Below are 15026 nucleotides of genomic sequence, written 5' to 3' on the forward strand. Positions count from 1 at the left end.
TTGATCAATCATGTCTGTGTGATAGTACCATTTGGGAGGGTTATTGCCATTCTATTCTGCTGCTTGACCTTTTTTCACCGGCTGAGGCCAGAGGATGAACCCAACTCTCCAAAGAGGAGCTGAAGGAGCACTAAACAAGAGTATGAGTAGGTGTGTGCAAATGTGTGTAATCCAAAATTGTGCTGATAGCTGCAAAAATGTCAAGTAATATAGAAGTTTGCTAACAATAGCTTGTTAACTTTCATTTTCACTCCCCAAAATAAATGCATTAGGACTTTCTTTAAAGGGCCGTGTAGATCTGATAGGCTGTATTGTTTTGTGAAGCGAATATTGTCATGAGCTTCTTAGTCAGTGTCACATACTGCATGCTGTCATGCATAAAAATGATTTTAAGGAGCTGCACAGTGAGGAACCCTAATAATTTTGCTGTACTGAAGATATTATTTGGTGGATCATTTACCCTTCAAAGAATGAGCTAATATGCTGAAGGTATCTGCAAAGAAAGGATAGCAGCATCACCCTTTACAGCAAGTGCCCTAAAATGAATTTAGTTGTGTAATTAATTGAGTGACAAAGCAGCCACAGTAATTATAATGGTACTGTGACAAAGGGGAAAACTAGGTGATATATTTTGTAGTCTACAAAGGCAGAAGTTTGAGGTGGCTGAATTTAACATGATAGACTGCTGTTTCAAATGGTGAATGTAATCCATTCCAGTGCCATTACTAAAGCCTGAATATAAATTCAGAGGCTATGAGCTTTAGCTTCACAGAACCAGGCTAGAAGTAGAAATAGCTAGCCTGATTCTGCCCCAAAGACTCTATACCGAAGATAGACGCAGCCCCCAGGTCTGAAAAGTAAAACCAGTGAGGAAGTGCCTTAGATTGGCAACTTTTCTGCTTGCAAAAGGAAGTCTAATACAGTTTAAGTGAATTTAAGTGTATATGAAAAAAATGACCTCATCAAATACTTTCCTAATGAGTTTTTGTTCTCAGTCCCATTTTGAAAATGCAAGATGTCCTAATCAAAATGTTGAAGTTGAGCTATTAAACCAGGAGTCCACAAACCAATGGCTTATGTCTTGCTGCTACTTCAGTATTTTATATTCAGGGAAAAGGTAAAATCTTAAAACATTACATAGCTTTTCATTGGTTTAATGCTTCACTTTGGTAGCCAAGTTGAATTTTAGTGAAATAAAATCAGCACAACAGCATCAGAAATGACTTTTTTCTCTCCTGTGGGCATCAATAGCCCTCGAGGTGTGACTCTGTACAGCAACATCCTACTTTTTTTTTTTTTTTCCTGTACTGGCACTTTGGCACATTCAGGTGAATATTCTCACCTGCTATTGCAGACATTAAGGCACTTTATCAAACCCAGTTGTTCTCTTTGCTACCAAAGCAAATAGAGTCATTAATTACTTTCCATCAGTGAGCCTGAGCCACAACACCCTGATCAATACCCCAACTATATTTGTCATTCACCAGTGTGGAATACACTTCCCACACGCAAGACAAACCATCCTGGGTCAACCTACACACTCTTCCTCCCACTCAGTGCCATCTGCCCTCCCTGCTACTGATTCTCTTCTGACAAATCAGCAGAGGTAGTGTTTTGGTGAAGAGGATGACTCTCTTAAGACCATTTGTGAAGCTGTGTAATTATGATTCTTCAAGCATACATTTAAACAGTTTGGAGACTGTCTTCCCAAGAAAACATCAAAGGCTGAAAAGAACATAACATTCACCTTCAAGTGATAAAATCTTCAGTGAATTATGACTCCTGTGCAACAGGAGAAAAAAACAGAGTACAATTATATCATTATAGACCAACAAAATGTCAACAAAACCTCTTTACTTTTTCTAGGGAACATGTTTTTTAACCATGACTGTGATTGTTCCTGCACCTTATTACTCATTTTGTTGTTATTAAAATCCATGACAAAGGTTACTTAACTGCAACAAGGTAGTTATTTTAAGTCAAACCTGAAGGCAATACTGGAAAGTATGGAAAAAATAATTAAGCTCTTTGGTATTTTAATTTATAATTTCATAAATGGTGGTTGCATCTGACTGAATGCTGCCTAACTAGTTTAGTGTGCTGGCCAGCGGAAGCCACTGTCAGTTAAATTTGACCAAGCCTTATCCACACAGTACTGGAAAAGCCAATTGTTTGACTTTATAAATATTAACTTTTGTAACTTTAACATTTTGCTTAAGTACTAAAAAAAAATGTATGTCAGTTTGTGGAAGTACCTCATAATCACTACAGAAAGTCAGACTCATCATCTGGACATTTCCGAATCGGCTGCAGCGATAACACTCTTTGACCACAGTGGCTTTGTTGTTGCTTGTCCTGCTCTGTGGTCACTTATTGATCAATCCTGGCACTGAAGATATTCATCTTGACATCGGTCTGTATTAACACTCTGGTAACAAGGGAGTAGTCTCTATCAGATGAGATAACCAGCTCTACAAAGCAGGCTCCTCTCTGCGGGATTGGCACCCAGAGGGCATGACCCCTAGCAGGAGCCAGTGCACTACTTGACTGAAGTGGGTCTGAGTGACAGCCCCCCCAACCCCCCCACACACCCCACCCCAAACAAAAACCTAACAATTATCACAAATGAGGTCCAGACTGAGTATGAATAGCAGTTTTTCTTAGAGGAAGAGAGCGGTTTCAGAATAAAAGTTAAAACGCTTTCATGCAATCAAAATTGAGTTTCAAAGTACTTGTTTGAGGCACGGGGAGTCGAGCTGGCACCTTGAGGTCATGAAAGACTTCCTCAAATGAATGAGCTTTGCCCCCCCTCTCAACTTTACTCCCACCCATTCTGCTTCTTGTTTAAATAACATGTCAACATACATACGGGCTTGTTCTCTCAGCACATTTTGATGTATTTCACAATAATATACCTCTATAATTTCCCCGCCTGATTCAATTCTTGGCTAAATGAAATCAAATTAAAACTCGTTTGCATCAAATTGGATGGACTCAGTTGGATTTGGGGTTGCTAATTGATTATTCTGATTATGTAAACATAAATGAAATACTGTCTTCTGAATGTCATATGTTTCTGCCGTGTTACTATGTATCTGTACATATAAAAAATTGTGTAGAGTAATAAAAATGTAATTTTGATACTTAATCAAGCACTTGCAGCTTCTCTAATGTGAAACTTTGCTGCTTTTCTCTGTTTCATATCAGTCTAATAGGAAGTTTTTGGTCTTTAAGAAACTTTAAAGCCATTTTTAAAAATATTATCTCACATTTTATGAACCAAACATTCTCTAATTGATTACTTGCAAAAAAAAATATGATTACTCCTGGGAGTTTGGATATGTCTAATATCACTTACTGTTGGCCATTAATTTGCTGTGATGTTGCCAAGCTTTTAAAGGCTTTATTAATCTAATTCGGAGGTTACACTTCGGTGCTGACATTTTGCTGCACTCCCAGTTCCTGTGTTGATTCTTCCTCTCTCCCAAAACAGATGCTGATACACAGAGCAGGGTGTGACGGCGGCCCGCTCCATCACTCATCTCCATCCACACGCATCAGTTCAGTCCTCATGACACTCAGAGATGAGAAATAATTAATTCAACAGCTACTGAAGCACAGAATCACATCCATTCTGACTGCCACTGGCTATTGTTGTTGGGTTTTGAAATATATGATGATCATCTTATCATGAAATTTCTCTCTTGGTATTTCTTTCATAAATCAAAAAGAAAGCCCAACAAAAAGCAAGAAAGCGCATAGAATGGCTGAAATTAACAATTGTCTGCTGGTCTGATTGTGCAATTGGTGAGCCACTTTGAAAGGACATATGATATTGCTTTAAAGGACCGGACACACTTCATGGACACGGCCTGTTATCAACAGACCTCCAAGTTGTCTTCTTAAGTCAGTTCAGCTCTTTCACACATTCACTAATAACATTTAAAAAAAAAACATCACTAAAAGCAAATTTGGGCTTAAATATCCAAACTGGTTTCATTTCACTCTGGGAGAAGCAGCTTCTCTTTTGTCTTTTCTGGAGCCCACAGTGTCAGAAGCGGTGGGGGTTTTTGAGCTGGGATGCAGGGGTGAGGCGGGTGGCGGGGTACTTGGATGTTAATCTGTGAGGTAATAGCTTTTCTCTGCAGAATTGCGATTTCTAATATATGTCAATTTGTAAAACGTGCAGACAGCCGTGGTCACCAAAGACACCATCTCCTGGGGTCTAGCTCGTGCTCCCTCCCTCCCTCTCTCTCCCACACCCTGTCCGTCTGCAACAATGGCTGCCAAGTGTAACATGCTACTTTTAATTTGTAATAACACGTGACAATAGCAGATTAATGGCTCTTATGACACCTGTGTCCCTGAAGCTCCTCTTGCCGAGACCCAGTGTACATAACGTGTGTCACACTACATTATCTCTACATCCCGCCTGTAATGGGGGAACCTTTTTTAAGGGCACTGCTGACTTGGAAACTTAGGAGCTGTCTGCCGGCTTGGCAGAGAGCCACAGCTACTGCCTAAAACAAATACTCTGGGCTACACAGCCAATCCATTTCACCGGGGCTTGTGTTGCACACTGCCTCCCCTCCCTAACCCTTCTCCTCCTTTCCTTCTCTCATTTTTGTTCATGTTTTCAACCCTTGATAATGACTGCTTGTGCCATAATAATCATGAGGCTTACCAAGTTAAATAGGGCTCAGGCTTGCTACTGTGCTGTGAGGAAATTTAATCCAAGCATTAACCCAGTATAGACTACTGCCTACTGAGTGAAGGAAGATATGTCTGAATAGCAAACAAGGCATTGCTGAAACACAGAAAAAAAATCTGCTTTGAACCCAAAACAACAATGAAGCACTCCAATAGCAGCAATAGCTTTCTAATATCTAAAATGTTTGCCTTGTTTGAAATATAATATATACACACAAATGCTGCAACCACTGCTTAAATATGATTTCAATAGAATCTACATCATGTCTAAATGATTTATTTTCAAAAATGCACCCCTAAAAATATTGTTGCATGGCAATATTGAGCTCTTAAACCACAAGTAAGGACAGGAGTTGCAGCCCAGATGTCAGAATAAAAGCATTCATTATTTACACCGTGACTCAAATTTACTCAGTGGCTCAAATTTGGCCATTTATTATAAAAGCAAAAATCTTTGCATTCCTCATCATGCAGGTAACATGGCATAACTGTAGCTAGAGCCCTCTTACAATGGACAGTTCAAGCTACCGGCAGCAAAATCTTTTTGTTTGGTAAAGTGCACTTTAAGGGAAGACAGCAACAGGACAATTGTGTCTACAGGGTAACATCATATGTAATATACTATTCTTACAAACTGTGGCTTGAGGCAAGACATTGCTTTTGCAGCTGTGTGTGTGGCCAAAGGCCTAAGGTTTTATGTTTTGGAGACATAAATTATCCATGACCCTGTAGTTTCAGGTAGGCACCAGCTGGGTTTTGAGAGAGTATATAAGAACCAAAGCTCCACCACCGCTGTCAGTACAAGCCCTACTCTGACTTAAACACGCACGCACACATACAGGCACACACATCCGAGCACACACATGCAGCTTTCTTCTCTTTCTTTGTAATGCTGGACGAGCACCTAAATCACAGAAATGGCAGCACATCAGGGGAATCATTTGAGACTGAATAGCCATAGAAACATGGCGCTGTCACCTGGAAGACCTCCACAAAACAGGCCAGCTCTCCTTCTCCCACACACATACCTTATTCCTCTCCATGCCCTTTAATACCTCTTTGCCCTTCAGTAGCAATCTGCATAGAAATGTGTGCATTCTATCATTCAGAGACTAGACATTACACCCCGGCTAATATGAGAGGTCCTCGAATGACTGAAAATGAACCCTTGAAAATACCAGACGTTTGCATTATGCCTCCGCGATTGCATCTCTTACAGGGAAAGACTTGATTATGTCATTTGCCATGTCCACGTCATGCTGGTTTTTATATCTTTGCCAGGAAATCTACCTCTGACAGGTCATTAGTCATCCCTCCCTCCCTGCACGCACATAAAACATCAATTCCACTCAATATCCCGCAAACCCCTGTGCTTCTCAACAAACGCCAGAACAAAGAAGACGCTATGTAAACTGCTGCCGCGCTCTGATTAGCTCTCATTCCAGAGCACTGCAGAAATAAGGCACTCATTCCCAACCCTGTTTGAGATAACTGCCCCTTTTCAGCAGCAACATCATCCCTCCATACCCATACACGCCTTGTAACATAAGTGCATCTGTTTAGCTATTCTCATCAGCTTCTTATGTAGTGACATTAAGGAAGCCTATTGCTTACAGAACTAATAATCTATATCGCCTCAGGCCCCCTTACATCCACTAACCTACGACTTCAGCAGCAGAAGCAGAGCCACTTTTGTTCTAAAAAAAAAAAAAAAAAAAACCACAAGCCCTCCACAGAGCTATGGCTGCTTTCTTGACTGACCTGGGTGGTTGGCTACATCATCTTGACATGTAATTATCTAAAGCCCTTTAATCACTTCCATAAAGATTAATTGCAGGAGACAACAGCGGAGGTCGTGTCTTCAAATCAAAAGACTCCTTGGCAGGTTGACACAGCAGTGTAACAGAGTTCAGACTTAGGTGTTTTATAAGGGTCATCTACTGGAACTGAAGCAGGTTTTAATGCTGTAATTGCATGTTCAGCTCAGAGGATTTTATAGTATCAAGCTGTAAACCTGTTATTTAAAAAAAAAAAATTTCTCCTGAGCTTTTGTCTTTTTAAAAAAAAAAATTTTCTATTAAAAGTAGAAAATCTCTCTTACCTTCATCTCTTTTCCTCTTTTCACCATTGGATCGTGGAATACCCAGAATTCCATTGATGGAGTAGGATCCTGCAGGGTCGTTGGAGGCGCTGGTTACAGGTGGAGAGGCTGTGCTTGGTACTGGGAAAGAGACAGAAAAAAATCAGCCAACTCGTATGTTATAGTTAAGACGTATATATATATATATATATATATATATATATAGCATGTGCTGGAGCTGCAGTATTACCAATTGTATGGCCTGGTGTTGACAGAGATGTCCCATCAGGAGATGGATGGAAAGGCTGCTGGACTTTTGTTCGGATGATCCTGAGGAGCAACAGGAACGCACATGTCACTGGTCTTTTTTTATGACAACTATCATTGCATACAGTTCAGTCACAGTTGTTACTATAGAGATATTGTGTGATTAAGCTATCAAATGTAACTCATACACAAGGCGGGATCTGCTCAGTGGTTCTACCTTAAAGGTGAGTCTGAAGAAAAGTCTTCATTGCACTTTTGGTCTGAGTGATCTTGCAAACAAAGCATGAAATCACATCAATTCACCTCAATGATCAGCTTCACTGACTCTACCTGGCCCACACTAATCAGCACTCTCTCTCTCTCTCCCACTGTGAAGGGGGTTTCACTGGGCCGATCACAGCCCTATAGCAGCCCCCTTTGCCTCCCAGATCAAACATCTCCGTAGAACCACCAGCCCCCATGTGCCAATGCGGATGAGGTTGTATTGATCGGGGCTTGGGGAGAAAAAGTTGGGGATTAGTCACACGGGCAAACAGATGCAAATAGAAAGCTATAAATTATATGTGACAGGAAAGCAATAGTTCCTTATTGCCTTGCACAAGCTTACGCCAGCATTAGATTCCTTTAATCTGAATGGCAACTTGGGAGAAAGGGAGCTGTCACAATAATTTGTAAACTTTAAAACTATTCATCATGTATGCCACAAGAACCATTTAAAAGTACTAAAAAAAAAAACGTGGAACAAATAGCCTTTTAGATTTTGTTCTTTTGTTCTTATCGCTCATTTGTGGCCATGCAGATTAGAATTCAGAACCAGAAATAGTGCTCTCTTTTTATTTTTGTCTTCCATAATATCCAGACACTCACCAGGTCTTTTGGATATTGATGTTACTGTAGGAGCCAGAAGGGTTCAGAGAAATTAATCTGACACTGTCACAAATAAAAAAAACAAAAAACAAAAACAAAGAAATCTCCCCTCGGAGGCAAAGCTACCTAACAACAAGCCTTTCCAGAGAGCGCATATTGATGTTTTAATTTTTTTCACTTCTCCCCATAACAGTTATTCGACCCCTTGACTTGTGTGTGCTACATAAATTCAAAGACTTTATTTGGTATCCGTGTTCTTGATATTGAATAAGCAATTTGGGAGAATGAATTAATGACCTGGCTGTTGCTGAAAATCCCCTGAAGAGATATTAAAATTGCTTTACTCCTGAATCAATAGTATCGAGCGCCATTGAAGACCTTTTTTTATGTCTAGCACCAAGGTAGCCTTACTTGTTGGTTGTGGTGGCCCTGACGCACAGTACAACACTATCTCTGTAGCATTTAATAATGCATGCACAAGGGAAAGGTGTTTAAATCAAGCATCCCCTTTGTCACAAGTCCTGAGGTCAGACTGTCTGCCACAGAAACCCACAACTGGCCCCACTCACAACCATCCAGCTGGAAAAGACTCTGACTGTGGCCTTGTTTTTTTTTTTTGTTTTTTTTTCTACATCTTAACTGGGGAAGCCCCCTTTTAAGCTTCTTAAGTACAAACTTCTCTTGATATTTATTCAGATGAAATTTACCGTTTTATTTGTTCTAGGGATTTTTAAGAATATGGGGTAGTCTTAACTGCAACAGAGTCTGCACGTGAGTGAACCACTAAGGATGTTTTCATTGATAAAATTTCATTGTTATGTTAAAATATTTAGCTGAAGCTAATTCAAACCAAATACTTGTGTAGTTTTTTTTTTCTTGTTTATATGTGTGTGACACTGAGTAGAGAGCAAGACACTGAAATCTTACTTTAGTTCTCCTAAAAAATACATTCAGTATTAAGCCATAGTAGAAATACGGCATTAAGCCATAATAGAAATTCAAAGTAGCTCTCATATTTGGCTGATAGAATTATGGCTCTTTGGATTCACATTATAATTTCCCACATAAACAAAGACACATAAGCACCCCCCCCCCCCCCCCCCCCCCCCCCCCCCCTTCAGCTTCCTTCCAAAATAGAAAGCTTTAATTGGAATTGAAAAACTTTATAGGGCTCTTTTAATGATATTAATGTACATTTTGAATTTATCACATACATGTGTCTGAGCCTCCTTAAATGGGGCTTTTTAAGCAGCCACGAAGCATGAAATGAATTTTCTTCAGCCTTTTCTCTATTTAAAAGATGTCTTGTGTGGAGCTGTCCGTGCTCTCCCATCAGCTCATTAAAATGTAATGCTGATGCTGGCTCTATGGAACAGTGCCTCTTAACCAAAGTTCATCACCAGGGATCTCTGGTGGTGGTGGGTTGGAGGGGGCAGGGTAAGGAAGGGTGAGGTGGTAGTGGGGATGTCCTGGGCCCTGCTCTAACTGTCATTTTCAAAATACAGGCTGTGACTGGGAGCTGTTTTTTTTTTTTATTATTATTCTTTATAAAAGAAATGAAGATTTAGGGATAATTGTGCTTGACCTGAAGAAAGACAATTTAATGCCACCATTTATATATATATATATATATATATATATATATATATATATATATATATATATATATATATATATATATATATATATATATATATATATATATATATATATATATATAATTATAATAATTATTATTATTATGCAACAATATGCCAATAAGAAGCAACGCTTTTCAAAATAACATCTTGCTGAAAAAGCCCGGGTTGCTTTCTCTGTGCAGCAGCTCCGGCACATTAGATGTGCTAAAGAAAATTGGCCTTCTTTATAGCGCCACGGGATCTGGTCACCGAATATTGATCGGTTTTCATCTCGACAGATTCACTCAGTCCTGGATGTACTGCTGATTGTTGAGGGAGTTTGGTCTGAAAGATTGAATTGCACCTCTGAGACCGCAGGCAGCCTCGGCGTGCCGGGCAGCAAGAAGTTGGTCAAACAATATTCTGCAGTGGGTGGTGCGCTTAGCACAGACGTACAGTGATAAATGATTTTCAATTTGCGCCCTGCCGGCCCTCTTCATTAAAGTGTTTACATCCGGCAGCCCGTTGCCTAAACTACATTCACAAAGGAAAACAAAAAATCCAAATTGTGTATTTATTTGTAAATCACTCTATAATTTACATTTTCCCCTACCTGTTAATGGATGAGACGCTGGGAACTGTGTCATTGTCGCAGATGCCCTCTGCCAGAAGTCTGTCTCTGATCTCCCAGGCAAACATGGTTGGGTTTTGTCTTTTGTAGTCTGCTATTTTTTCCACAACCTTTGGCGTGGCTACTTTGGGTTTAGACCCACCAATCACCCCTGGTTTGATGCTGCCAGTCTCGTAGTATCTGCAAAACATCGTATTCTCAAATGAGACCGTGAAAACGTAATATATTTAAATCTAATATTAACAATAATACCCTTTAAACGGACGGGGCTACACCTAGTTACACAAGTCGTACTGTTTAAAGGAGGATTGCATTTGTTTTTTGTTTTTTTTTAAGAGAATGTCAAAATTTTAACTTCTTAAAAAACAAACTTTAAGCTTTAATTGTTCTCTTAAGAAAAATAAGTAGCACCAAACCGAATGAATAAAATGGAATTCTGTTTTCAAATGTTTTCAGTGGACACTAAACGAACAAATCACCTAAGTCACCTAAACTAATTGGCTACTAATTACTCAAAGGCAGTTTTCATTTATACTTCAAAATTATTAAAATATACCTAAAAAAACAAAACAAACAAAAAAAATCAATGCTGAGTTTAGTGTGTTCCAACTCTCTCTCCCCTCACTAGAGTTTACACCTGTGTTACTTATTCTCCTCTCAAGAAAGTCTGCCTGGTTGAATGCAGGGCTGAGTTTTCCCCTACCTGCCCAGGATCTTGCTGACGCAGCCGTGACTGACCCGCAGCTGTCTGGAGATGTCGCAGGGCCGGACGCCCTGGTGGGCCAGCTCCACTATCCGCTGTCTCACCACGTCCGGGAGGGGTCTGCCGTTCACAAACACCCCGCCGAGCTGGTTCACACCTCCGTGCCCTACGTGGGATACAACAGCAGCACCACAAACAGACGTAACATTACATAAGGTCGTAAGAGAGAGGAAGGTCCAGGCAGGTGAGTATTTATTTATTTATTTTTAATTGTATCGGGGAAAAAATGACGGGAAAAGAGTGTGTAATACAAGTGAACAGGTGGACCTACACGTATTTATTATTAATGAGAAACCTTTAATGACATACATAAAAAAAAAAATCTCCTTTTTCGCATACAGAGTATGTAGCCTGTATTTTAATTTTATGAAATTAAAAGTTATCCTATCACCATCATAGATGCCATAATTTTATTTGTTTTTCAAATAGCTTAATCAAAAATAACCAGATAATTATATCAGACAATAGTCGTTTTTCTGAACAGTCAAAGAAAGAAAAGATTGCTTGAAGTGTTAGAGATTTTAAAGCAAACAAGAGGTGGACATAATCACAACACAGCAAAGCTGCCATCCAGATGAAAATGTACACAATGAAACATATATTTCATTTATCCATGTATTTTCACAAAATAAAAACGGACATTTAAGCTAAATTCTATTTTTTATAATTATTATTTTGGTGAATATTGTTTGCTCTATTTTTACCCAGTCACAGTGAGTTAATAAAAGAAATTAATCCCAAACATTCACTTTTTAAAACTAAGATTAATAAACAAAAAAATATTTTCAAGTAAAAATGCAATCAATATGACATTCACCCGCTGAATACCAGAATATCTGGAATGCGTGTGTGTTCATTTGTAATATTTTAAATTTTATTTAAATAGTCCTTTTTGTGACACTTCAAATTTGTGACTCCTCAAATTGAATCTGCAAGCCTTCTCCTAACAGAAATGTATTTCCTCAGGTTAATTTCAAAATAATAATTTGCCACTCCAGGAAAGTTTCACACTGTCGAAACTTAAACGTGATATATATATATATATATATATATATATATATATATATATATATATATATATATATATATATATATATATATATATATATATATATATATATTATATTTTTTTTTAGCAACTCCACGGATCATTTTGGCTACTAAGTTACGAGCTAGTTCATTTCCTCTATGCTAATTTTAAATAATTGAACAAGCTTTGATTACTCATATTACATATTATTTGGTAAACGAAGAGATTATTAATAATTCACAGACATTCGCCAAATTACAAGTAAACCACACTGCATGTTGAGTATAATGTGGTACACACAGAGCTTGTCGTTAGCTGGATAATTTGAGTAATAGATGTGTAATATGTCCTGACTTATTAGGCCTACACACGCGCGCGCTGCGCGGGAAGCTACGTGGTGATACACGTGTAAATTACAGAGTACCTGCCAACGCATGTTCTTTGTTTACTATGAAAAGTTGAATTCCCGCAGTGTGTGAAGCTGCAAGAACATTTCACAAGGTTGGAATTCGCACACATGCGATAAGGTGTGAAATTTGTTTGAAATATTATTTATTGCACTGTCAGTCTTATGATTCCTTATTCGGCTCTGCTCGTCCGTTTATCAGATGGTAATTGTCTCTTTTTTTTTTTTTATGCACGAAGATGTTAGTTGCATTCAAAACTGTTACACTGGGCGCTGCGAGCCTTTGTGCTGTGCAGAAATATTATATTTCCTATTATTTTATCCGCATGCATGCAAAAGCTGCAGTGGCAAAGAAACTCGGGTTGTGCTACTTACGGTGCATCGCTGTAAAGGGGTCTGCTTTGCAGTGAATATCCATTGGATAGCAAAGGAAAGAGAGATAATCAACTGAAGTCGCCGTTTCGCCTTCCTATCAAGAATGAAAACGTGAAGAAGAAAAAAAGGTGATTCTACTCGATGGAGGGACTAAGTTTGCCCCTCCACCCCCGCTTCAGCAACCGATCTAATGGCAACTTCTTCCCCCCAAAGTTGCCCTTCTTTTCTTTAACAGTCCCGTCCAGCAGCGGAGGTCTGGCAGGTGCAAAACATGACCGAAGGACTGTTTCAGTAACACGAACTGTGTTCAGTTTATCGGTATTTTTCAAAGCCTGGGGCGACCAGAGGTAATTCTCACAGCATGTCAGCGAGCAAACTGGGTCTCTTTTACAGAAACGAAACGTTCAGGTTCCAGTGTGCAGGGCCCGGTATCTCCTCAGTCCCGGTGGCTTTGATTCACGCGTCAAAACGGCGGAGGGAACCTGTATACACACACACATACACACACACACATACACACACGTCGGGGTTTCTCTTTCGCGCTGGATGCGTTAGGCTGGATCTTTGGGCTGGAAATGAAGCCTCTCTCTGTGTCTGTGGTTCTAAAAGCTGCAGCCCCCCCCCCCCCCCCTCCCTACCTCCCCTCTGCAGACCCCCCTTTTGCTTCTATGGATGACTTGTCAGACAAAGGCAATAGATGCCAACACTTTGTGATTCGCCAACGCAAAAAAACGGGGGTCCAAATGAGGAGGTCTCTGGGTCTGTCACACCTGCAGGAAGGGGAGGGAGATAAATAAGGAGTTCCGAGTTACAAATATCAGAGTTTATTAGACATTACAACGGTGGTGAATTATATGATCGCGTACTGGAAGTTTTAAATCAATGAAATAGATATATATATATATTTTAAAATATGTGTTTTCATCTGTTTTTCTCTCTCCCTTGAATAAACGGACTAAAAAGCCTATTTCTGGGAATATACCGGACATCCATCCATTCTTCAAAGCCAGGAAATAGCTCCGCTATTCATTATTTTTTTCTTTCTTTCTTTCTTTCTTTCTTTCTTTCTTTCTTTCTTTCTTTCTTTCTTTCTTTCTTCTTCTTCTTTTTTTTTTTTTTAAATAATTGCTATTATTATTATTTTAATAGTCTTTACACCAGTCCTGGGGCCACTTTAGGCCCATTTTGTTTTTGTCTTTATCCCATTTCTCCCTTTAATCCGATGTAGAAAATGTTGAAACTGGCTATGTCGAGCAGATGTATTCACTTTTATTACATTCTGCTGATTCTGATGATGATTGCAGTGGTCCAAACTGAGTGGAGCTGGGGGTGATGGTTGGAGGTGAAACTGCTACGCACGCAGCAGTGCCGACCAGCTTCTGTAGATGGCGCTGTATAGTTTCTCAAATTTAAAGGTGGCTGTCAAAGTGGTCCAAAAAAAAAAGTAAAACTTGGGGTGCACTTGAGTGCATGCAACCTGAGGAGAGAAAAATAGCATTCAAGTTAAAATATCTGTGAGCTGTAGAGCAGTACAAGGTGCTGCAAAAAAAAAAAAAAAAAAAAAAAGTTAACTGATAACTTCACCTGCAGCATAAAGTCATCTGAAATTGGGAATCTTATCTTGGACTTCAACAATTGCATGATGGAGCGAAGAAGGTGCGATGCATTTAATCCTACTAACATTCTATTTTATATTTGTTGACAATGTAATATATCAGACAATATATATTATATAACTTTCATTTAGCACATTATTGTATAAAGCCATTAATCTCTTATAATATATGAATATTATTATTAATTAACAAAAACAACACAGCTATTTTTACATATAAAAGAGAATTACCAAAATAAAAGTCTGACATTTATACGCACCGGAAGTAGTAGTAGTAATAATAATAATTTATTTTTGAACATTATTCGTATATCTCGGGGGTCACTGATGGGCGGGGTCGTGTTGGGGGGGGGGGGGGGGGGGGGGGTAGACGGCCACATCTCGCGCTCTGCCTCCTGGTCAGGTTAGAGGATGATTTCTCTTTTTGTTACTGTTTTTGGAGAGAGCTTCTGGTACAATATGTAGCACTATAGGCTGTAATTTCACACTCGGCTGCACATTTCCCTTAAAGCTACACCCCCCCCACCCCCATAAGACCCCCGCCATCACCATCACCAACACCACCGCCACCATCATCATCGTCACCCCCCTCCCTCAGTTTTTCTACCCACCTTCTCCCTCTCTCGCTCTGTCTCTCCCTCGTGCCCTTTTGCACCCCACAGT

General features: G+C 39.4%; 1 protein-coding gene across 2 annotated transcripts in view; it reads right to left on the reverse strand.

Annotated features, from left to right (window-relative positions):
- pax2b (paired box 2b) overlaps positions 1-13309 on the reverse strand; it is a 29813-nt gene extending 16504 nt beyond the window's left edge. For both annotated transcript variants that reach the window (XM_030754717.1, XM_030754718.1), the window contains exons 1-5: positions 12749-13309; positions 10878-11043; positions 10157-10354; positions 7041-7120; positions 6812-6931 (exon numbers count right to left, since the gene is read on the reverse strand). In XM_030754717.1, coding sequence (XP_030610577.1) covers positions 6812-6931; positions 7041-7120; positions 10157-10354; positions 10878-11043; positions 12749-12791 — 607 coding nt within the window. In that variant the 5' untranslated portion in view covers positions 12792-13309. The remainder of the gene's footprint in view (positions 1-6811; positions 6932-7040; positions 7121-10156; positions 10355-10877; positions 11044-12748) is intronic.
- Positions 13310-15026: the final 1717 nt, after the last annotated feature.

This window comes from Archocentrus centrarchus, chromosome 19 (genome assembly GCF_007364275.1).
Source record: "Archocentrus centrarchus isolate MPI-CPG fArcCen1 chromosome 19, fArcCen1, whole genome shotgun sequence".
Taxonomy (NCBI): domain Eukaryota; kingdom Metazoa; phylum Chordata; class Actinopteri; order Cichliformes; family Cichlidae; genus Archocentrus; species Archocentrus centrarchus.